At 44.9% G+C, this 22,524-nt stretch overlaps 1 protein-coding gene across 4 annotated transcripts in view; it reads left to right on the top strand.

Moving 5' to 3' along the window:
• Positions 1 to 21,279, top strand: part of KDM4A (lysine demethylase 4A) — a 57,504-nt gene extending 36,225 nt beyond the window's left edge. For 2 of the 4 annotated variants that reach the window (XM_050961117.1, XM_050961114.1), the window contains exons 15-21: positions 421 to 476; positions 1,665 to 1,773; positions 3,759 to 3,947; positions 4,734 to 4,904; positions 5,865 to 5,984; positions 7,285 to 7,377; positions 8,224 to 12,064. In XM_050961117.1, coding sequence (XP_050817074.1) covers positions 421 to 476; positions 1,665 to 1,773; positions 3,759 to 3,947; positions 4,734 to 4,904; positions 5,865 to 5,984; positions 7,285 to 7,377; positions 8,224 to 8,364 — 879 coding nt within the window. In that variant the 3' untranslated portion in view covers positions 8,365 to 12,064. Of the gene's footprint in view, positions 1 to 420; positions 477 to 1,664; positions 1,774 to 3,758; positions 3,948 to 4,733; positions 4,905 to 5,864; positions 5,985 to 7,284; positions 7,378 to 8,223; positions 12,065 to 21,076 lie in introns of those variants that run through there. The other 2 variants (XM_050961116.1, XM_050961115.1) reach the window with 2 other exon arrangements.
• Positions 21,280 to 22,524: the final 1,245 nt, after the last annotated feature.

Genomic DNA, 22,524 nt, shown 5'->3' with positions numbered 1-22,524 from the left:
CTCTGGACCAACAGAAGAGACCACTGCATCTCTTCCAGGGGCCAGCCCCTTGAGTTGCATCCACCAGAGGGGTTTGTTCCCAGCTTCAGCTATGCCTGGTTGGGATAGGATTTTATTTCTCTGGTATGAGCTCACAGCATTGGCTCTCAGGGTTTTTCCCACCCAGCTTTAGAATAGCTCTCCTTGTTTACTCCACCTCTATGAGTATCTAGAGAACTATGAGGTGGGTCCATTTCTGAAAAGCAGGAGGCTGTTGATAGCTCTTAATTAGGCTGTCCTCTGCAAAGTGATTGTACCAGTGGGGCTAATTGGCAACAAAGAGCTATTTCTCTGAATGTGTTGTCACAGTGAGACTTTCTGGCTCAAGCTTACGTCTTCCTTGACAAATAACATGGATCCTCGTTTTCTTCCTTGTGGCAGGACTGCTGCTTGTGTTCATTGCGAGGAGGTGCGCTGCAGAGAGCCAATGATGACAAGTGAGTATTCCAACTTTTTCTGTGGAGCAGTGCAGCACATGAGCACTTGTGAGGTTGTTAAATGTGCATTGCTTAGTGCGAGTGTGCTGCAGGGATGATGTAGTGACCAAGGGCATCTTCCAGATGGATTGACAGAATTGATGCAGAGGGTTGTAAACATATATTACATAGTTCAGGATGTGAGCATATGGTGCCTGTTGCACCAGGACTTGGGTGAGTGGTGCAGTATCACAGAGACTGACTGCCAGTCACTAACTTCCCAAGGAATTCCCCATCCCAAGGTGGTGATAGCTATTAACTGCTTAGTCTCTTGATAAGTAAAATTGTCTTTGGTTCCCAGAGCCATCTGAAGGGCTGGGAACTCTGAATACCAGGTTACAGAGAGATCATGCCTTATACAACAACCAAAGGCTCCACGTACCTCATCTCTGCCAATAGACTGTCTGAATTTACACTGCTAGTGTCTTCAGCTTAGGGCTTAGCTGCAGGCGTCTGCATCACAGGACAGCCACAAAGGTTCCTCTGACTTTTTTCTCAAATGGCACTTCGCTGGCTTTGGGAGATGGGGCCTCCTATAATGCAGCATGTTCTGTCTCAAGGCTGACTTGGGGCAGCTACAGCATATGCGACTGTTTAATGGAAAAGGACGCAGATTAATTTGGCTAGTATGTCTAAAGTTCTTGGATGCAAAATACATTGGTATTTAGTATCTGAATCTTAATGTGCAGTGCTAAGGGGTAAATTATGGGAACTTGGCCTGAAGACTCTGGGAGTGGCCTTTGACCTCTAGGTCACTGTTTCAAAACCGGGTCAGTAGTGACTGTAAATAGTTATCTAACAGGTCTGTGGCCTGAGTCAAACAAGCTTGTAGTGCACGTGTGCCTGCAGCACAAATACCACCAGCACAAGTCTCACTCAATCACTCCCTTGTTCACCTCAGTGGAAAGGCCAAGAACTGAATGGGATGAAGTCCACTTTTGCTCCTAGACGTCTCCATTATCAGGACTAATGTGAGGGAGGCTTGCAGTATGTGAGCTCCAGTCTGCTGTATGGATCAACAAAGGATTTCATTCTTAGGGCCGGAGGGTTTGCCAATCTGCTACACTTCATTAGCACTAAACTTGCTTAAATACTCAAATGTCTTTCTCCAGTGTGTACTGACTTTTTTTCCCTCTCCAATTCTGGCAGGTGGGTCCATGTGATGTGTGCTGTAGCTGTACTGGAGGCAAAATTTGTGAATATTGCAGAGCGCAGTCCGGTGGATGTTGGCAAAATCCCCCTGCAGCGCTTCAGACTTGTAAGAAACATCTGAGATTCACAGTTTAGGCTTCAAGTATCCGAGGGGTAGTCGTGTTACTCTGAATCTGTAAAAAAAACAAACAAAAAAAAAAAAAAACAACAAAGAGTCCTGTGGCAGCTTATAGACAGATGTATTGGAGCATAAGCTTTTGTGGGTGAATACGTCTGACAAAGTGAGTATTCACCCACGAAAGCTTATGCTCCAATACATCTGTTAGTCTATAAGGTGCCACATGACTCTTAGTTGCTTTTTACTGTTTGGCTTGTTGTTTTCACTCAGGTCGTATCTGTGGAGTTTTCTATTCTCCTCCTGAAGGAGACAACTCCTCTCTGTTAATTAGGTCAGAGAAAATCTGAGCTCTGATAGTTGGGAGATGATTTGTTAAATAAATCCAGTTAGTGTATTCCCTACTCTCCAAAGCCTAGCTTTGTTCTTGGGTACTAACACAGAGCACAATAATTACCTGAAGTTAGAAGTAACAAGGGGGTTTAGTATAGAGTCTTGTTATAATTTAGCTAGTGATTTGAATTGCATAATACAGTAATATGTTGGTATCTTATGCAGGAATCTCTAGGCACTTTAAATTAAAATAAAAGCTGGGTCTGGTTAGCTTGTCTACAAACTCAGTTTAAAGAACATTAGATTCACCCTTCCTCCTCTTCTATCTAAAGGAGTGAGTTCCCTTCAATCCAGAAGGAAAGAGCTGAGCTTTGTATGGCTGTGTCACATGATATCTTGCTATTAACTATCCAAGCATGCAATCTAGTGCAGCACTAGCAGAAGAGGTGGGGTGGGATTTGACCAGTGGACTTGGAGGCACTGGTCCAGCAGCATAATAGAGAGGAGACCACTGCCAAGTACATTCTCAACCATTGAAGAGTCTGAGGTGACAGTGATGAGATTGGATCGTGAACGTAGCCCCTAAAGCATCTCTGCATGTGTATGATAGGTAGATCTGTTCCATCTGAGGAAGCCTATTCTGCACATGAGTGAGTCCTGGGCAGCTTTTTCATTTTTAGTGTTCTTTTTTTTTTTTAAAGGATTTTTACAGTCTAGGCACTCGTGAGGTCTGAGACTCACGGAATTAGGAGAAGGTGCAAATACTTAATGCTTATTTCTTATATATCACTTTTCATCAGCTGTTCTCAAAGTGTTCACAATCATTTAATTTATCCTCAAAACCCCTGTACCTAAAAATGAGAATGGTCTGAACCACTTTGTTAAAAAACCTTCAGTATTTCGGGGCAAACAAGGTGAGAATTTTTAAATAAAAAGCTGTATGTTGACTTTAGCTGTAAGATATGGGACTTCCTGGCTGGCACAACTAATTTTTAGAAATACATATATTTTAGAGCCTTTTCCTCCATTTGCTCAATCCTGCTTTAAGGATATAAACCAGTGTTTGTGACGTCCATCAGTTACCACAAATCTGCTGGCCCAAATCTAGCCTTCTGCCTTTAGGATAAGGTTATGGAATCTGCATCTGTACAAATTCTCCTCAATTCTTCTCTCTTCTGAAATTCTGTCTCTGGCTTTATGAAATCCTTTGGGGTATAATGTTACTCTAGCCCTCTGGCCTGTTTCTGTCCTTGTACAACTACAGCTAGGAATTGCAGTGGGCCATTAACTTTTGTCCTTGCTGAAATGTGGTAGAATGACGTGGGTCCAGATCTCCTTTCCTTACAGACATTTCAGTTCACATGTTTTGCTATTCAGCTTGTTGGATTGGTATATTATAGTCAGTTACTTTTTTCCTTTGTCCCTATTTGTCACTCCGGAGATTCCTTCCCTGTTATGAAATAAAACAAGTGCCCTTCTCTCTCTAGAATATAATAAAGCATGGTGCCTTTCTGGGATAGAGATTAATTGGAATAATGTAGTAACAAAAAAGGGTATTTCTGGTAACACCTGGGGAGTCTGTCAGCATTCTGTGCCTGGGGAAAGCCAAAGCTGAGCAGTAATCACTAGTTTCCTGTCTGCAGAAATGTATCTTCTGTAAGAAGCGGAGGAAGAGAATTTCAGGTTGCTGTGTGCAGTGCTCTCATGGTCGCTGTCCTACATCCTTTCATGTCAGCTGTGCTCAAGCAGCTGGAGTCATGATGCAGCCTGATGACTGGCCATTTGTCGTCTTCATTACCTGCTTTAGGCATAAGATTCCATCCCAGGCAGAGGTGAGTATTTGGGACACAACTAGAATTTGTTCTGGAGTAGGCCGGAGTATCAAGGGAAACTGAAAAGCTGTCAGCTGTGCTAGAGGTAAGATGGATGAAGTAATGTCTTTGACAGATCATACCAATAAAAGAATTCCTTGTGCATTTTAGTCAGCATAGTCTAATGACCTTGGCTCCCATCCCATGCCAAGAACTGAGCCCTCATCTCAGTCCTGCTGCTGACTGCTTGTGGCCTTTAGCCAGTCACTTTTCCTGGGTTTCAGTTTTGTCTATAAAGTGACTGAGAACCACCTCCCCCTGGAGCTGTCATGAGAAGGAATAGCTTGTGTGTGTATGTGAAAAGTCAGTGATACTAATATGCAGAGTTAGTACTGGGATCCCAGTGGAATGTCATGTTCTGTTGACCAGCCAGCGAGTAACATTCCCATGCAGCCCTTCTACCAAATGAACTGCAGCATTCTGCTCGAGAGGGGCCTGTAGAGGGCTTGCTGCAAAGTCCTCAAAATGTCTTAAGGAACTTACTCTAACAAGCGAGAGCTTGTAACTCTCTAGGTAGTGTTGTGCATAACTCAGGCCATCTTGGTCGCTGCAGCTGACTGGTTTGGTTTTTAAGCATTTAAAGCACTCTTTTAAAGATTGACTTCAGTTCACTGGTGGATCCTATGTATAATTAAGAACTCTTAGCAACAACGTAGTTCTGTCTCTTCTCATCTGCCAAGGTCCATGTTCAGTGCCAGTACACTGACCTTCATTTCAGCTGTCTAACAAGAGCTCTTCTCCTCTCAGCGAGCTAAAGCTGCTCTGCAGGATCTCTCAGCTGGTCAAATGGTAATCAGCAAGCACAAGAATGGTCGTTTCTATCAGTGCGAAGTGGTCAGTCTTACAAAGGAAACCTTCTATGAAGTCAACTTTGATGATGGCTCCTTCAGCGATAACCTCTATCCAGAGGACATTGTGGTATGTTGTGAAATAAGAGAGCTGCTCCACTAGAGGGCATGTGGTACAAGGAAACTATCACCATTGTGGGAGCAAATGTGTCTGTCTTCCAACATCTCTAGGGGGTTAATGACCATTCATATGGTGGAAAATACTGTAATCTGAGCAGAGAATTTCTTACAGCTTTTTAGATTTCTTCCCAGTTAAAAACCTGTCCTTGTCTAACTTCATGCTTTGGTTGCAAAGTGCCTGTATTGGTCTTCTTTCTGACTTATGAGCAGCCGTATTCATTGTCCTTCTCAGGCCTTAGTTAGCTGTTGTCTTTGTTTTCAGTTCTGTACCAAACTGCATGGGTGGGCTGGGTGGGTTTTATATACAGAACAGGGCAGTTGTGGCTGAACTGTAGCCTGTAGACAGAAGGCTTATTTGCTGGTCGCCATATCTTCTTCAGTGATGTTAATAGCAGCATGGAGCTATTCCTGTGCCAAACTTGCATTCTCTGTGCCTCAGGCACCTTGGAAAGGCCCCTTTTCAGAGGCACTTGATGTATGGAGGTGACCATGTGGCTACTACGCAGGGCTGGGAGGTGCAGTAGTGAAGGGCAAACAACAAGGCAGTGCATTTGCACAGTTGTCACTGAGGATGCAGCTTGTGTTCAGGGTCTCTGTAACGAGCTGAGCCAGGAGAAGGAAAGGATCCACGAAGCTTGACTTTGAAATTGCAGACCATTTGAAATAGCTGGGAGCAGGAAACACCCTGTTTTTATGAACTGATGGTTTAGTTGTGGCACAATTTCCCTGTCTCTAGATGGGAATTTCCACCTATCTCAAGGGCTGTTCATAAGGTGCTTTGGGACTCTGATGGAAGGCCCTATACAAATGGGATGGATCTCTCTGGGCTTGCTGAATCTTTATGCAAATATATAGAAGCTGTTACTGCTCACTTGTCCACATCTCCCGACATTCCTTCTTGTGCCATCAGAGTCGAGACTGTCTTCAGCTGGGTCCTCCTGCTGAAGGAGAAGTCGTGCAAGTCAGATGGACAGATGGACAAGTCTATGGAGCCAAATTTGTGGCATCACATGCCATCCAGATGTACCAGGTACCAAGCTCTTATTCCTTTCCACTGCCCTCCACCTCTCACTATTTGAATAAAATGCTCATGACAGTAGTCTCTAGACACCTCCCCGCAGCCTGTTTTAGAAGCTCTTTTGTAGAAGTGTGGTACTACTGGCAAACCAAGACCTAGGACCCTCTTTAATTCCTGCAGTCAAGTCCCACTCAGGAAGGGACGGGGTCGATATGGGTTTTTTTCCTGGTATATTGTAAGAAAAGCTGCATAGAGGAAGAGATTATATTTTTATGACAGTAAAAATCTCAGCCTTTAGTCTGGATGGAGCATAAATGCTGAATAACTGGGTGCTGAGGACCCTGTAATCGCCTAGATGTCCTTTGTGACCCACCGATATATAGCCGGGTACAGATGAGTGGTTTATTCACCCCTTCCCTTCTGCACTAGAAACACAAATCCATGGGATATGCAGAGAAGTGATTCCATGCAGCAGGTTATAGGAAACGGGCATCTAGTCTGTGTCTGCGCTGTGAGCTAAGCCCTTCTGCCACGAGCCTCAGCAGTGAGCCCTGCAAGTGCAACTGTTGAGCTTCCAGACATCCTGGGGTCATGCTAAAGGGGTTGGGCTGAGCCTGCAAAACATGGGCACGTTCCAAAGACTCAAGTGTGAAAACAGCCTCATTTTCAGAGGTGCCGAGCACCAGCAGTGCCCACTGAACTCAGCAGCATTCTGGATGGCTCACCACCTCTGAAAATCAGGCTGCTTTTATCTGACTGCCTAGCTGCAGGCACCTGTATTTGAAAATGGGACCCAATATTTAAGCTCCTGTAGCTGAACCTGGATGAAGCAAAGTTCTTTATTTACAAAAAACCCTTGAATTTTAGAGTGCTCGTGTACACCTCGTCCTCTTCTCCCAACCCTGCTGCTTGGGTAACATCCAGAGTGGCATTGACGCACCCAGTTTGCCTGATGAGTAAAAATCCCCAGTGAGGGGCGGACTGGCATATTGAGAAGTTGTGCAGAAGTGTTCTGAGACTATTCCTAAAACTGGTCATTCCCTTGACCCTAGGCAGATTGGGCTGCACCACTTCCTGCTCCTCTTAGGATTATTGCTTGTATAAAGTCTGTTCCCAATACTAGATATTAACCAGCTGCTGCGGCCTCCCTCATTTACACATGACCCCATGCTAAGCCAGAGAGTACATGTCTATCGAAAGCATTTGTTATGGGAGCTCACTTAGAGAGCTGGGACTGAACAAGGAGACTCTGCAGTAGTGGGGGCATCTGGCTTTTGTGACCTCGGGCAGTACAGTATCATTTATGTGTTAGGTGGAATTTGAAGATGGATCCCAGCTGATGGTGAAGAGAGATGATGTGTACACCCTTGATGAGGAGCTTCCAAAGAGAGTCAAATCAAGGCTGGTAAGTAGCAGGGGTGTGCATCTGTACTAAAAGTCCACTCCATCACCTTGATGTCCATTTGACTTCACCTGAGAGTAGCCTTACCTTCATGGGAGCAAATCCATTGACGTGCACAGCAGCAAGGGCATTGCAAGGTGAGACTTGTGCTGGAAGTTTAATGTTTGCTATCTGTTCCTTAGCTGATCTATCTTTCTGTAGATACATTACTTCAGCTCACCTCTAGCTGAGGTCTGTAGTCCTTCATTGTTCACTAACTGACAGTTTATGGGACTTAACTAGTGAAATCCTGCATCTCTGAAATAGTAAGGTACACCAGGAAGTGCCTTGGTGTCCTTGGCCTGCATCGCTCCAGTAAGGCATTATCTCCGCAACCATTCACAACCCAGGCACATTGCTGACCTGAGAGGCAGGTCCTGTGTACCCACCTGATTGTCCTAGCTCAGGTGCAACACTTGTTAATAAGCATGCAGAGTGTCCGAGTCCAAGAAGGGTGGGGCGGGGCATTCATGCTGAGTGGGTGTTTAAATCTGCCTGTCTCAGTAGAGTGGAGCATGCTGCAGACATCATTGCACTGACCCTCTAGCTCTCCTTCACACTTGGCATTGAGCTAGAATCCTTTGGCCCTCAGTATTGTTTGTCCATTAATCATTTCAGTGGGTCTAGTGACTGCAGGTTTGTTAAGCTGCTTCTCTCTCCATGCTGCAGTGTCACGTGGGCTTGTGCATAACAGTCCCGTCACCCCCTGCCCCACGCGATTTCTCTGCAGTGTGGGAGAGCTTGTGGGTGAGGGGTAATGAGTGAATCTGAGCGGCGCTTTGGGTGTCTAACCCTGCTTTACTCTTGCAGTCAGTAGCTTCAGATATGCGCTTCACAGAAATCTTCACAGAGAAGGAGGTCAAACAAGAGCGGAAGAGACAGAGAGTGATCAACTCGCGCTATCGGGAGGACTACATCGAACCTGCACTGTACCGGGCCATCATGGAGTAAGCACTGCCTGTGGTAGAGAAGGAGAGATGCCAACCTCCCAGTGGATTCTAAAACTCCAGTACAACAGAGGCCAAACTTGGACATTTCAAATCCATGGGTTGTTTTTTGTTTTTTGTTTTAAAAAGGAAGCTACAATACTGTACCCTGCAGTAGCTGAAAGGAGATTGTTGGACTGTGGAACTGTTCAGTGTTGCAACAGCGGATGCCTGCCTGCAGGCTCCTCCCTTGAAGTTGGCTGCACCGAACAAGTATATGGCAAGCCAGCTTGGAGTCCTGCCTTCCACAGCTTATCTCCTCAAACAGTCTCTCGTTGTTTCTTCTTCTCTGAGATAAAATTGACAGGTGGCAAACTCTTCTGGGAACTTCACCCGGGCATCTTGGCAGCTGCAGGAGGATACAAAGTGTGTAGTTTTTGTTGAATAATGTTCCTGATTCTGGGAGTCTCTCCCCAATGGCCACACCTGCACCGAGCAGGCAGTATTACTGGTGCTTGACATTGAACCCCTTTTTATATTTATATCTGTGTGTTTTGTCTGGAGCAGCTTCAGTTTCTTGTTTCTCAGCATCTCCCCTCTGAGGGTGGAGCCCTATGCTGTGCAGAGCCAAGTGGATTGGAGGCGTTTGTGTGAAGAGATGAAATGTGAAAATCAAATCCTATTGGACGAGCTATTTAACCCTCCATTTAGTTTTTGTTCTGATTTGATATTTTGAGACTTACTCGTGTTCAGTTGTAATGGTCTGTGCCTACGTATAAATAAGAATCTGTCTGGAGCCTCCTGCAGTGCAGCCCTCTAACAAGAATATTCATTCAGCCCCCAAAGAGTACTTGAGCGTACACTTCACTAAGGCAATAAAGACCAAAGGGTCCTCCTGGAGAGCCAAACACCACAGTATTGGATATGACAGGGCAGCAGTGTCTGTAGAATCCAGCACCTCGTCTGTGGCCATGCTGCCACCGGCTATTACCTAGGATAATTAGATCTGAGTATAGGACCCAGTTACAAGATGCACTGAACTGTACTTGTTGATGAAGGGTTGTGTAGTGCCACTCAGAAGCAGAAGTATTGCCACATTCTTCTGTCTGGCCACAGCTGGTGGGGCATCTGTTTTTAAATCCTGTGTAGAGCATTAATTGGACACACTCTTAGTTGTATTGGATAGACTTGACTATCCCAACAATGGAAAGCTGTCTGTTCAGGAGCCATGCATTGCTTGTATCCTGAAGATGTTCTGACGTGCTCCTGGTAAAGCATAAACAAGTTAAAGCAGCAATTGTTTAAGGATGTGTGGCTTTCCCACCCTCTAGGAAAGGGATTTTAGATTGAGGGCAGACTGGCTGCCTTCCAGCTGCATGGAGTGACTTGGGTAGTTTCCCTTTGTTGAGAAAAAATCGTACAAATATACTCAGTTATTTTCTTTTAATTCTCTTCACTGACATAGACACATCGCTGTAGTAAAGGGACCTTGTGTACACAAGACCCCGATTTATAGCAGTTTCTTCTTTGTTTATATAAACACTATAAACCAAATTATTTTGAAATCTGGTGCATCGACTTGTGATTAGCAATAAAATGTAGTGTTGTGCAGTGACTTTTTGACTCTTGATCAGCAAAGTAATAAACAAGCTTTTTTGAAAAATAATCCTGTTTATACCAAAACTCTTCTAGGATCAGGATACTGATGTGACTAGTGACAGTACAAATTTCTAGTGCTCAGGCTTGCTCTTGTTTGTCCTTCTCTCACAATGTGTGGGAGAAGCCCTTGATAATCAGCATTTGGGCAGATTCCTGGAAGGAACGGGGCCTTCACTTTGTACGTTTTCCCAGTAGCTTAATTCATCATGGTTGGTTTCAAATGTTGATGAATCATTCTGGTAAGCATTGGAATTGTTAACATGTAAAACTGGGACATTGTAAAATTGCCATAGTATTGCAAGTGTGCAAGTTTACAAAATGAGAATCAGTTAGAGCTGCAAGTAGTCGACTCCTTTTGATGCCATTTCTGTGGCTTACAAAAGGAAGGGAAGCTGCCAGCATCTCTGAATCTGCCCTCTAGTCTTCTAATGTACCTGGGTTTCAATTTAATTCCCTCTAGACTGAATGCTGTCCTGTTCATCACTGGAAAATATATTCTGCTTTCCCACCCCCAAAAAGGTCCAGTTTAGCTCTCTGGATGATGTACAGGCTTCCTGCCCAATCTGCTATATTACCTGCATGGACTGAGTTTTCATTCCAGGTGGTGATACTATATGTCTGGTATAAATACCTATCCACAAAGAAGGCTCCCACCCTAAAACGACAATTCAGTGCAAGGCAGCTGGGCTTGTGCCCTGCAAGTGTTCCAGGCCAGTCACACCGAGCTCTGTCACCTGCCTCTCTCGGTACTGAGTGACGTTCAAGAGAGTTTCCCATGCTCAGTATTAGTTCTGCTCAGGGAGCTCTGACCTGATGTGACCCACAGTGTTCTCTGTAAACAGACTTCAGAGTGATGGTCTTGTCATCTATCTGTCTTGGAAACCACTGCCATCCTTGCTGAGTTTCCTGCATCATTGGATAAAGAGAGGTTGTCTCATAAACTACACTGTTAAATAAACATATACGGATGTAAACCTCATTTCTGAGCAGTTTGTACTGGACCCCCTTTCTGGTGACGTAGACCTGCACTCCAGCACCAAGCTAGGTGTACACATTGAAATGAGATCAGAATTCCTCATGTTTAACACACCAGGGAGTCCATGTCCTTTTTTGACTCAAAGTAAAATCCTTACATATTTAGACCGATTCTGTGGGCACCTCCATTATTGTGCTTAAAATATAAGGGGCAGAAAATAGCTCTTAAAATAGCAGCTGTACAATATTTAACTTGTGTCCCTACATTGTCCTGTCTTGTGAGAAAACTGACCATTGCTCTGACACATTCTGGTGTGTGTGGGTCCTTCACACAATATTTCGTCATTCCAATCTCAGGACAAGTGCCATTAGGATGCCAGTTGGGCAGGTGCTTTTGGAATATATTTAAAATAGGAAGTTAGTTCTAGAAAAGTGTTCAAAACACAAATGTTGATGCTAACCTATCCCATAGGGAAGCTCTGTGTAAGAGCTATTCATTTGCTCCATTTGGTGTAGCATTGCAGATCATGGGCTGCATCCCCTTTCCTCTCATGCTAAGTCTGATTTTTGGTTCAGGTTGGGCTCTTAGCAAATTCTAGAGTGGAGCTGTCTGGATGTAATCCTGGGCAAGGCTGGCGGTTTTTCCTTTTTAGAACTGGAAAGCAAGTGTCCTGTTTTTGCTAACTGCATATTGTAGATCCCCTCTTTGTGTCCAGACTTCTAGGAGAACTCCTGCTCCACTAGCAGGGCCTTATGACAGGCAGGGAAAGTAGTTTCAGTGGTTACACCCATTTTCTAAAGATCCTTCCAAATTTCTGAATGAGACAGAGCTCCGATCTGGGGTTAAATGAGTTCTGTATTGGTGTGATCAGGAATGCCTGGGATGAGAGGTGTGTCACCCTTCTCTGGCCACCCAGCCTGAGGCTTCCATATGTATCTACAGTTCCCATGCTCCACTTGGGCTCCTGTTGTCTGACCTGTCCACTGCTGTGCTTTGTTTTTTTTAATGCGAACATGGGAGGGAATAAGACTCCAGCAGCCTCTGTATTGTTTTTAATTTGATCTAGTAATAAACATAATTAACTTCAAAACAGACAATCTCTGTACTGATTTAAATCTTTAACAATTTTACTTGGAAATCCTCACAAGGCTTTTAATTCCTTTGTCTAGTTTTATTACCTATTAACCACCTCCAAATCCTCCATTACACCCTCTCCTTACATGGCTGTCCAGTGGTCACATGACAGCTTGAGTACCTTTAGTAAGAGTGAGTGGTGGTTGCTGCCCTTCTATGATCAAAGAAACTAAAGGTAGGGACTTAAGCTGTGCACCCCTAACAGTTCACCACGAGGATGGAGCGTGCCTCAAGAGTTCACCACTGTCTGGTGGTTTTTGTTTTTTTTCTCCTGGAAGGATAATATGATGAGACAAGATTCATTCTGCTGCTGTTCTAACCGGTTCAGAATGCAATATGCTGGTAAGGTGCTTAGTTTTATTTAACATATCAGTAGGTTATTGTGGTCTCCAAAGCCTCTTTTCTTACCAGCCATCTCCACCCCTTAGCAAAAGGAAACCAGTCACTCAGCCCAAGCTGTTCAGCTGACTCCTTCCTCAGGAGCAGTGTGCTTAGGCACTGTGCTGCCCAGCCAGCAAGAAAGACGCTCTGAATGCTGGAACAAACAACCCAGCTCTTCAAGTGAGGGAGTGTCCGTGTCCATTCCACTGCAGATGTGTGCGCACCTCATGTGCAGTTGTCAGAGAATTTTTCCACTCAGCGGTACCTGTTGGGATGGCTCGAGTGTGTCTGTCGCTACATACCACTGCCTGCTCGTATGAAGGGAGAGGTGCCCTAACCCCCCGTTAGTTCCTTCTTAACAACAGTGACCATTGTTGAAGTACTAAGGCCTGGTCTACACTACGAGTTTAAACCCAATTTAGCAGCGTTAAACCGAGGCCCTTTATATTGATATAAAGGGCTCTTTAAACTGGTTTCTGTACTTCTCCCTGACGAGAGGAGTAGTGCTGAAATCAGTATTGCCATGTCTGATTAGGGTTAGTGTGGCCGCAAATTGATGGTATTGGCCTCTGGGCAGTATCCCACAGTGCACCATTGTGACCGCTCTGGACAGCAATCTGAACTCGGATGCACTGGCCAGGTAGACAGGAAAAGGCCTGCAAACTTCTGAATTTCATTTCCTGTTTGCCCAGCGTGGAGCTCTGATCAGCACAGGTGGCCATGCAGTCCCAAATCCAAAAAGAGCTCCAGCGTGGACCGTATGGGAGATACTGGATCTGATCGCTGTATGGGGAGATAAATCTGTTCTATCCCAGCTCTGTTACAGAAGATGAAATGACAAAGCATTTGAAAAAATCTCCAGGCTATGACAGAGGCCACAGCAGGGACTCAACACAGTGCTGCGTGACAGGCGTAATAGAAAGCCAAAGAATCAAATGGACGCTCATGGAGGGAGGGAGGGGGTACTGAGGACTCCAGCTACCCCACAGTCCCCAGCAGTCTCCAAAAAGCATTTGCATTCTTGGCTGAGCTCCCAATGCCTGTAGGTTCAAACACATTGTCCGGGGTGGTTCAAGGTATAGCTCGTCAGTTTACCCCCCCCTCCCACCCATGAAAGAAAAGGGAAAAAAATAGTTTCTTGACTTTTTTCAATGTCACCGTATGTCTACTGCATGCTGCTGGTAGATGCGATGCTGCGTCACTGAACAGCAGCACCCTCTCTTCTCCCCTCCCCGGTGGCAGACGGTACAGTACAAAATGACTGATAGCCGTCCTCATCATCCTGTGAGTGCTCCTGGCTGGCCTCGGTAAAAATAGGAATGACTCCCGGTCATTCCCAGCACATGGTACAGAACGGCTAGTAATCGTCTTCATCATAGCAACTGGGGGCTGAGCTCCATCAGCCCGCCCCCCCCCCGCCCCGGCCCTTCATGTCCAAAGAAAAGATTCTGTCCTGCCTGGACTATCATAGCAGCTGGAGGCTGCCTCACCCTCATTTAATCTTACTAAAAAGTCAGTGTTTCTTGTTCCTGCATTCTTTATTACTTCACACAAATGGGGGGACACTGCAATGGTAGCCCGGGAGGAGGGAAGCAACGGGTGGGGTTGTTGCAGGGGCACCCCCTAGAATGGCATGTAGCTTATCATTTGTTCAGGATCTGACACGGAGCGGCTGTGCTCTCTGGTTCTCTCGTACACTGGTTCTCTAGTACACTTGCCTCATATTCTAGGCAAGACTGACTCTACTTTTAGATGAAACATAAAGGAGGGAACGACCTGGGGACTCATTCCCATTTTTGTCTTTGCACCCTTGGCCGACCTCCGTGAAGGCCAGCCAGGAGCACCCATGACAGCAGCAGACAGGGCAGAACGACTGATAACCGTCATGTCATTGCTAATTTACAATGGTATGGCAGACAGTACAATAGGGTTGGTAACCGTCTCTGCTACCTTGCAAAGGCAAATGAATGCTGCTGTGTAGCACTGCAGTACCGCCTCTGTCAGCAGCATCCAGTACACATACGGTGACAGTGACGAAAGGCAAAATGGGCTCCATGGTTGCCATGCTATGGCGTCTGCCAGGGCAATCCAGGGAAAAAGGGTGCAAAATGATTGTCTGCCGTTGTTTTCACGGAGGAAGGAATGAGTGACGACACTTACCCAGAATCACCCACGACACTGTTTTTGCACCATTGGGATCTCAACCCAGAATTCCAATGGCAGGGGAGACTGCGGGAACTGTGGGATACCTACCCACAGTGCAACACTCTATTGACACTAGCCTCGGTACATGAATGCACACCCCGAATTACTGTGCTTTGTGTGGCTGCATGCATTCAACTTTATACAATCTGTTTTACAAAACCAATTTGTGTAAAATCAGAATAATCCTGTAGTGTAGATGTACCCTTAGAGTCTTGCTATCGAAAACTAGTTGTCCTCATTCTATGTACAATCGGTTTCTCTTTTCATGGTTAGATATAGTGTGTCATTAGTGTTAGGTTTTAGTTTTTACGTCCCCTTTGGACCAAATTTAATTCTCAGGACTGGATCTCCTGGGTTCAAAGCTTGCCAGTTGTGTACCAGACCGATGTTAGTCAGTGACCTATACCCCAGCTGCCTAAAATGTTTGGGAGAGCCAACGATCAGGACAAGTATCACATTTGTAGAGGGTCTAAGCCTTGCTCTAAAAAAGATGGAGCAACGAGTCTTGTATTTTCTTACGGAGGTGGCACTTTGCTCTCCATCAGCGCTGTTGGATTCAGAGCGGGCTCCAAGCATGGCATCAGGAGTACAGAGTGTGCCTCCTGAGATGTCTCCGGCACTGTGTTTTGTGTCTCTAAATACCAAGGACACAGTACATTGTCCAGCAAGATCTTTAGTACTGAGGCCAGCCAGAAGCAAGAAGTGTGGCAGGGATGCTGAGAGGAAGTGTTCTCTGGAGTACTCCCCTGCTACAAAGGGGGCTTTGTCAACTCTGGAACCTGTGCCAGGTTCATTGAGGGCAGCCCCTGAAGGATCTGTACAGCAGACCCAGTTCTGGTACCAACAATGCTGGAAGCATATGCTGCTGCCAGAGAATTGGTAACCTCTTGGTACGAGTGTCCCTGGCAACATAGGAAGGGTTACTGTTGGTGCTGGCAACTGTGGTCCCCACACCAGCTCCACGAGAGCATGCAGTACCGATGCCAGTTCTTGTACCTAGGAGGCCGGTCCATTCCGGGGGGCAAGCCACCATTAACATCCCCAGTATCACCATCTCAGGGTTCGGCTTACCTGTCTCCTGTCCGCACGAGTTCTGCTCCACCAGGACTCAAATCCTCTTCATTGGATTTGTAAGAGGATTTGTCGTGTAGCTGACAGGAAGCTTATCCTCCATCTGAGCTGGGGGGGTCCATGGATGTCTCAGCAGTTACCACAACACAAAAGGCAATGGCCTGTGCAACCAGGGGGCCCACCACCACCACCAGACTAATGGCCTTTCTGGGTACTGTGGGGTGTCCCTTCCCCTGCTAGGACATCTTGTCCATCTGAGAGGGCTTCCTTAAAGGTGCCCTGAGATCGGCACCACACATGTTCTCCAACCCCCGGTATCGGGACCAAGTAACTGGAAATTGCTCAGACAGCTCTTCCGTGGCAAGAGTCGGACCAGCCATTGCCTCAGCATCCTGGTGCATCCTCTTTCTCATCACCAGACAAGGCTGTAGAAGTGATGAGTGACCCACCACCACCAGAGGATTACAAGACTCACCAAGAATTGCTTAAGAGGGTGGCCTTGGTTTTAGATGTTAAAGAGGAAGAGGTCTGTAGGAAATACCACAGCCTCGTGCAGGGCCCTCCAGAGAGGCACTTCCAAACAACACAATTTCTGGAATCAGTTAAAACACTGGCAAAACCCTTCTTCCCACCCACCCGTGGCTAAATGGGCAGGGAACATACTATGCCCCTTCTAAGGGCTTCAAACACTTCTACTCTCACCCGCCTCCAGGCTCTTTGGTGGTGATAGCAAATGAGTGGGAGATGCATGGGCACCAAGTGTTGACACCAAAGAGCAAAGAATCAAAGGCTGGACTTGTTTGGCCATAAACTATTCGACAGGAGACCTACAGCTAAGAATTGCTAACAAGCTCTCCTAAGTCGCTACAACATAGTCCTCTGAGAAAACATCATGAAGTTGAAAGACAGGCTACTGGAAGACTCCAGGAAAGAATAAACTTTCATGGTAGAGGAGGGGCAAGCTGGTGGCAAGGACAACTCTTCAGGATAGTTTGGATGTGGCTGACTCACCAGCTCTATCCATGGCATCCACCATATGTATGATAAGGTGTTCATGGCAGCAGTCCTCTGGTCTCCCTCCTGAAGTACAGCAGGCATCCAGGATTTGCCATTTCAGGGATTGTCCTTTTCTGAAAAGACAGATGACAGGCTGCACAGGCTTGGAATTTACACATTGGCTACAGGGGAAGCAATTTTTGCCCTAGTAAGCTCACAGATATCAGAGCTTTATTTTTCTGTCCCAAGACCTGACAAGAAGAAGGGGCAGGAATTACATGAGGGGGACCACTCATCTGCGACAGCAGGTTCCTTTCATCCAGCATCCCAGTCTAAAAACTTGCATTTTGATGGGTTTGTCAAGGGCAGTGTGCCCATACTTGCAGAACACCTTGTTCCTACCCATATTTTTGCAAAGTGATTGTCCCACCTTCTTCTGTGCTTAGATTTGCATCACATCAGATCCCTGGGTCCAAAGCACGGTGGACATGGGATATTCCCTTTAATTTGTTTCTATCACCCTCTTCCCCACTCTCATAAGGCCATTCTTCAGCAGGAGATCTAATCTCTCCTGGCAGGAGCCATAGAGGAAATTCCTCTACCTCTAGGCTTTTATTTCTGCTATTTTCCTTATTCCCAAAGCAAAAGGCAGCTTGACCTATTTTGGATCTAAGAATTAAATACCTGAAGTAAACAGGTTATCCTAACTTCCATCATTCCTTCTGTGGAACAGGGTGTCTGGTTTGCTGCCCTCGGCTTAAAGGATATCTGTGTTCTATGATAAAAATCTTAAGTGATCTCCTAGGTTTAAACAAACAAACAAACAAACTTCAACTGCTTTACAGTTGAGAATTGCCAACTACCAGGCTTTAATGACGAAGTGCAACCACACAAATTGTACCAAGCTGAACTCTTATTTAATATCTACTGACAAGAGCAGTTCTAGGCAATTATTGCAGAAGGCTAACTCCTCACCAGGATATCTCTGCAGGCTTCTATTGTCACGGGCAACTGTGTTGGCAGTTCAGTTTCTGCAGCAGTAGTTATGAGGAGGGTCTTCTGGCTTCAGCTCTCAGGATTCCCTAAAGACCATTTTCAGTACGGGTTACCTATCATCTGCCTCAAGGGTCTTCTCAATGGTTGTGTTGGTAGTAGCAGCATGACTCTGCAGGAATGGAATTTTGCTCCAGAACAAGGCTGGGGCACCGATCCTTGGGGGTTGCCTTTCATTGCCAGTGGTCACCAGGTCTTGTGTGTGTGTCCCTCCAACTCCTCTGAAGCCTCCCCCACACAGAGGTGAGTACGAGTGTCATTCCTTGGATATGAGGAGAGCTTTAGTCTTCTAATTGGACCGCACCAGACCCTCTAGAGCCTCAACACAGTTACCTGTCATGGACGGTGAAAGGTAAACCGGTTTCTACTCAGAGGATTTCCTCTTGCATTCATTTGTGCTGCCAGTTAGCTAACATCACACCACCCCATAGACTATTGGCTCTTTCGACTAGAACGCAAGCTGCTTCAGCTGTTTTCCTAGCGCAGTTCCTATTCAGGACATTTGCAAAGCAGCAGCTGGTCAGCCAGCCACACTTTTGCACTCATAGTGCCATTTCCCAGCAGTCCGGGAATTATGCCAGGTTTGGATGGGTTGGTCTTAGGGCTGTCAATGAATTGCAGTTAATGGATATGACTAATGCAAAGCAAACTAATGTATTGAAACATAGTTGCCATTAATCACAATTTTAATCACACTTAATATTTTTAAAATTTTGGATGTTTTTCTACATTTTCAAATATATTCAATTAAAACACAATACAAAGTGTACAGTGCTCACTATATATTTTATTACAAATATTTGCACTATAAAATAAAAGAAATAACTGTTTTTCAATTCACTTCATACAAGTCCACTCGGTCCTACTTCTTGTTCAGCCAATCGCTAAGACAAATAGGTTTGTTTACATTTACAGGCGATAATGCTGTCCGCTTTTTATTTACATCACCCGAAAGTGAGAACAGGTGTTCACATGACGCTGTTGTAGCTGGCATTGCAAGGTATTTACTTGCCAGATATGCTAAACATTCATATGCCCCTTCATGCTTTGACTTGTAGGCTCTGAAGTTTTGCATTATTTTATTTGTGTGCAATTATGTAAAATATCAAAACATGTAAGTTGTGTTTTTCATGATAGCAATTGGACTACTATACTTGTATGAGGTGAATTGAAAAATACTATATCTTATTTTTAGAGAGCAGATATTTGTAATAAAAAAATTTAGGGCTGGCAATTAATTGCATTTAACTCGTGCAATTAATTAATTAAAAATCATGATTATTCAAATTTTAATTGCACTGTTAAACAATAGAAGACCAATTGAAATATTTTGGCTATTTTTCTACATTTTCAAATATTGATTTCAATTGAAACAATACAAGTGCTCACTTGATTTTTATTACAAATATTTGCATTGTAAAAATGATAAACAGTATTTTTCAGTTCACCTCCTACAAGTACTGTAGTGCAATCTCATTATTGTGAAAGTGCAACTTACAAATGTAGTTTTGTTTTGTTACATAACTGCACTCAAAAACAAAACAATGTAAAACTTTAAAATCCACTCAGTCCTTCTCATTCAGCCAATCGCTAAGACAAGCAAGTTTTTTTACATTTACGGGAGATAGAGAATGCTGCCCACTTCTTATTTACAATGTCACCTGAAAGTGAGAACAGGCATTCGCATGGCACTGTTGTAGCCAGCATTGCAAGGTATTTACATGCCAGATATGCTAAACATTCATATGCCTCTTCATGCTGGCCACCATTCCAGAGGACATGCTTCCATGCTCATAATGCTTGTTAAAATAATAATGCGTTAATTAAATTTGAATTAATTGATTAAATTAAACTGAACTCCTTGGGGGAGAATCGTATGTCTCTAGCTCTATTTTACCTGCATTCTGCCCTACATTTCATGTTATAGCAGTTTCAGATGATGACCCAGCACATGTTGTTCATTTTAAGAACATTTTTGCTGCAGATTTGACAAAATACAAAGAAGGTACCAATGTGAGATTTCTAAATATAGCTACAGCACTCGACCCAAGGTTTGAGAATCTGAAGTGCCTTCCAAAATCTGAGAGGGATGAGGTGTGGAACTTGCTCTCCAAAGTCTTAAAAGAGCAACACTCCGATGCAGAAACCACAGAACCCAAACCACCAAAAAAAGAAAATCAACCTTCTGCTGCTGGCATCTGACTCAGATGATGAAAATGAACGTGCGTCGGTCAGCTCTGCTTTCGATTGTTAGCAAGCAGAACCCGTCAATGGTGGTTGAATTGTGAAGGGACATATGAATATTTAGCGCCTCTGGCACATAAATATCTAGTGACGCTGGCTACAATAGTGCCATGAGAATGCCACTATTGTAGAATGTGAGTGTCACTTTCAGGTGACATTATGAACAAGAAACGGGTAGCATTATCTCCTACAAATGTAAACAAACTTGTTCGTCTGAGCAGCTGAACAAGAAGTAGACTGAGTGGACTTGTAGGCGCTACAATTTTACATTTATTTTTTAATTCAATTGTTTTTACATAATTCACATGTGTAAGTTCAACTTTCATGATAGAGATTGCACTACAGCACTTGTATTACGTGCATTGAAAAATGCTTTTTTTACAGTGGAAATATTTTTAATATAAAGTGGGTGCTGTACTCTGTTCTGTGTTTTAATTGAAATCACTATATTTGAAAATGTAGAAAACATCCAAAAATATTTTAACGAATGGTATTCTATTGCTTAACAGTGCGATTAAAATTGCGATTGACTTTTTTACTCTCAATTAACTGTGATTATTTTTTAATAGTTTAGTTAGTCTACAATTGCTGTTCAGGTAGACTCCAGGCCTGCCTCCACATTAATCTGCTCGTGAGTCACCTCCAGTGGAAGAGGCATGCAGAAACATAGTTGTGGCACAGGTGGGCCATGGAGTTTTTATAGTGTGGTGGGAGGGGCTTCAGAAAGAGAGGTTGAGAACCCCTGATCTAGAGAAGGGGGGAGCACCCTGCTCTCAGCTCCTGTGGGATTTGAAGCACATCTAGGAAACCAATTAAATCCTTGAACAGAAGGCACTCAAGTACCAAGTGCTACTGGGACTAGTCCCACTATCTGAAGAGCCATGTCAAAACTTAATCAAAACTGTGAAATGCTCACATTGCTCTGAAGACACAGAAGATGCTACTTTAAGCTTGAGAAAAATGGGAGGTAGCATTCTGGAGAGAGTTTTAAAAATGAGGCCTTTTCAATATTTTTCAGGTCCTTGCATTGAGTGAGAAAAAGCAGCCTTTGCAGAGTTGATCAGGAACAGTCAACATGGATTCACCAAGGGCAAGTCAAGGCTGATGAACCTGATTGCCTTCTATGAGGAGATAACTGGCTCTGTGGATGAGGGGAAAGCAGTGGACATATTATTCCTTGACTTTAGCAAAGCTTTTGATACGGTCTCCCACAGTATTCTTGCCAGCAGGTTACAGACGTATGGGCTGGATGAATGGACTATACGGTGGATAGAAAGCTGGCTAGATCGTCGGGCTCAATGGGTAGTGATCAATGGCTCCATGTCTAGTTGGCAGCTGGTATCAGCCAGTGCCCCAAGGGTCAGTCCTGGGGCCAGTTTTGTTCAATATCTTCATTAATGATCTGGATGATGGGATGGACTGCACTCTCAGCAAGTTTACTGATGATATTAAACTGGGGCCAGAGGTAGATAAACTGAAGGGTAGGGATAGGGTCCAGAAAGACCTAGACAAATTGGAGGACTGGGCCAAAAGAAATCTGATGAGGTTCAACAAGTGCAGAGTCTTGCACTTTGGATGGAAGAATTCCACGCATGCTACAGGCTGGGGACTGACTGGCTAGACAGCAGTTCTATGGAAAAGGGGTTACAGTGGACAAGAAGCTGGATATGAGTCAGCAGTGTGCCCTCCTTGCCAAGAAGGCCAACGGCATTTTGGGCTGTATAAGTAAGAGCATTGCCAGCAGATCAAGTGAAGTGATTATTCCCCTCTATTTGGCACTGGTGAGGCCAAACCTGGAGTATCGTGTCCAGTTTTGGTCCCCCCACTACAGAAAGGATGTGGAGAAATTGGAGAGAGTCCAGCGGGGGGGCAATGAAAATGATCAAGGGACGGGGCACATGACTTACAAGGAGAGGCTGAGGGAATAGGGATTGTTTAGTGTGCAGAAGAGAAGAGTGAGGGGGGATTTGATAGCAGCCTTCAATTACCTGAAGGGGGGTTCCACAGAGGATGGAGCTAGGCTATTCTCAGGGGTGGCAAATGCCAGAACAAGGAGCAATGGTCTCAAGTTGCAGAGGGGGAGGTTTAGGTTGGATATTAGGAAAAACTATTTCACTAGGAGAGTGGCGAAGCACTGGAATGGATTACCTAGGGAGGTGGTGGAATCTCCTTCCTCAGAAGTTTTTAAGGTCAGGCTTGACAAAGCCCTGGCTGGGATGATTTAGTTGGGGATTGGTCCTGCTCGGAGCAGGGGGTTGGACTAGATGACCTCCTGAGGTCCCTTCCAACCCTGGTATTCTGTGGTTCTGAGTTTGTGAGGGGTAAGTGGGTTAATACTGGAGTTCCCAAAGTGAGCCCTGCATAGGACAGATAGCTGCAGGTTTCCTCTGACCTGGTAAGTGTGATGGCGAATGGGAAACATGCAGGCCCCAGAGGAGAGTGGAGCCTAGGGGTAGACTGCAGCAG

Source organism: Gopherus flavomarginatus, chromosome 7 (genome assembly GCF_025201925.1).
Source record: "Gopherus flavomarginatus isolate rGopFla2 chromosome 7, rGopFla2.mat.asm, whole genome shotgun sequence".
NCBI lineage: Eukaryota > Metazoa > Chordata > Testudines > Testudinidae > Gopherus > Gopherus flavomarginatus.
The sequence above is the reverse complement of the archived record's forward strand: the minus strand, read 5'-3'. Positions and strand labels throughout refer to the sequence as shown.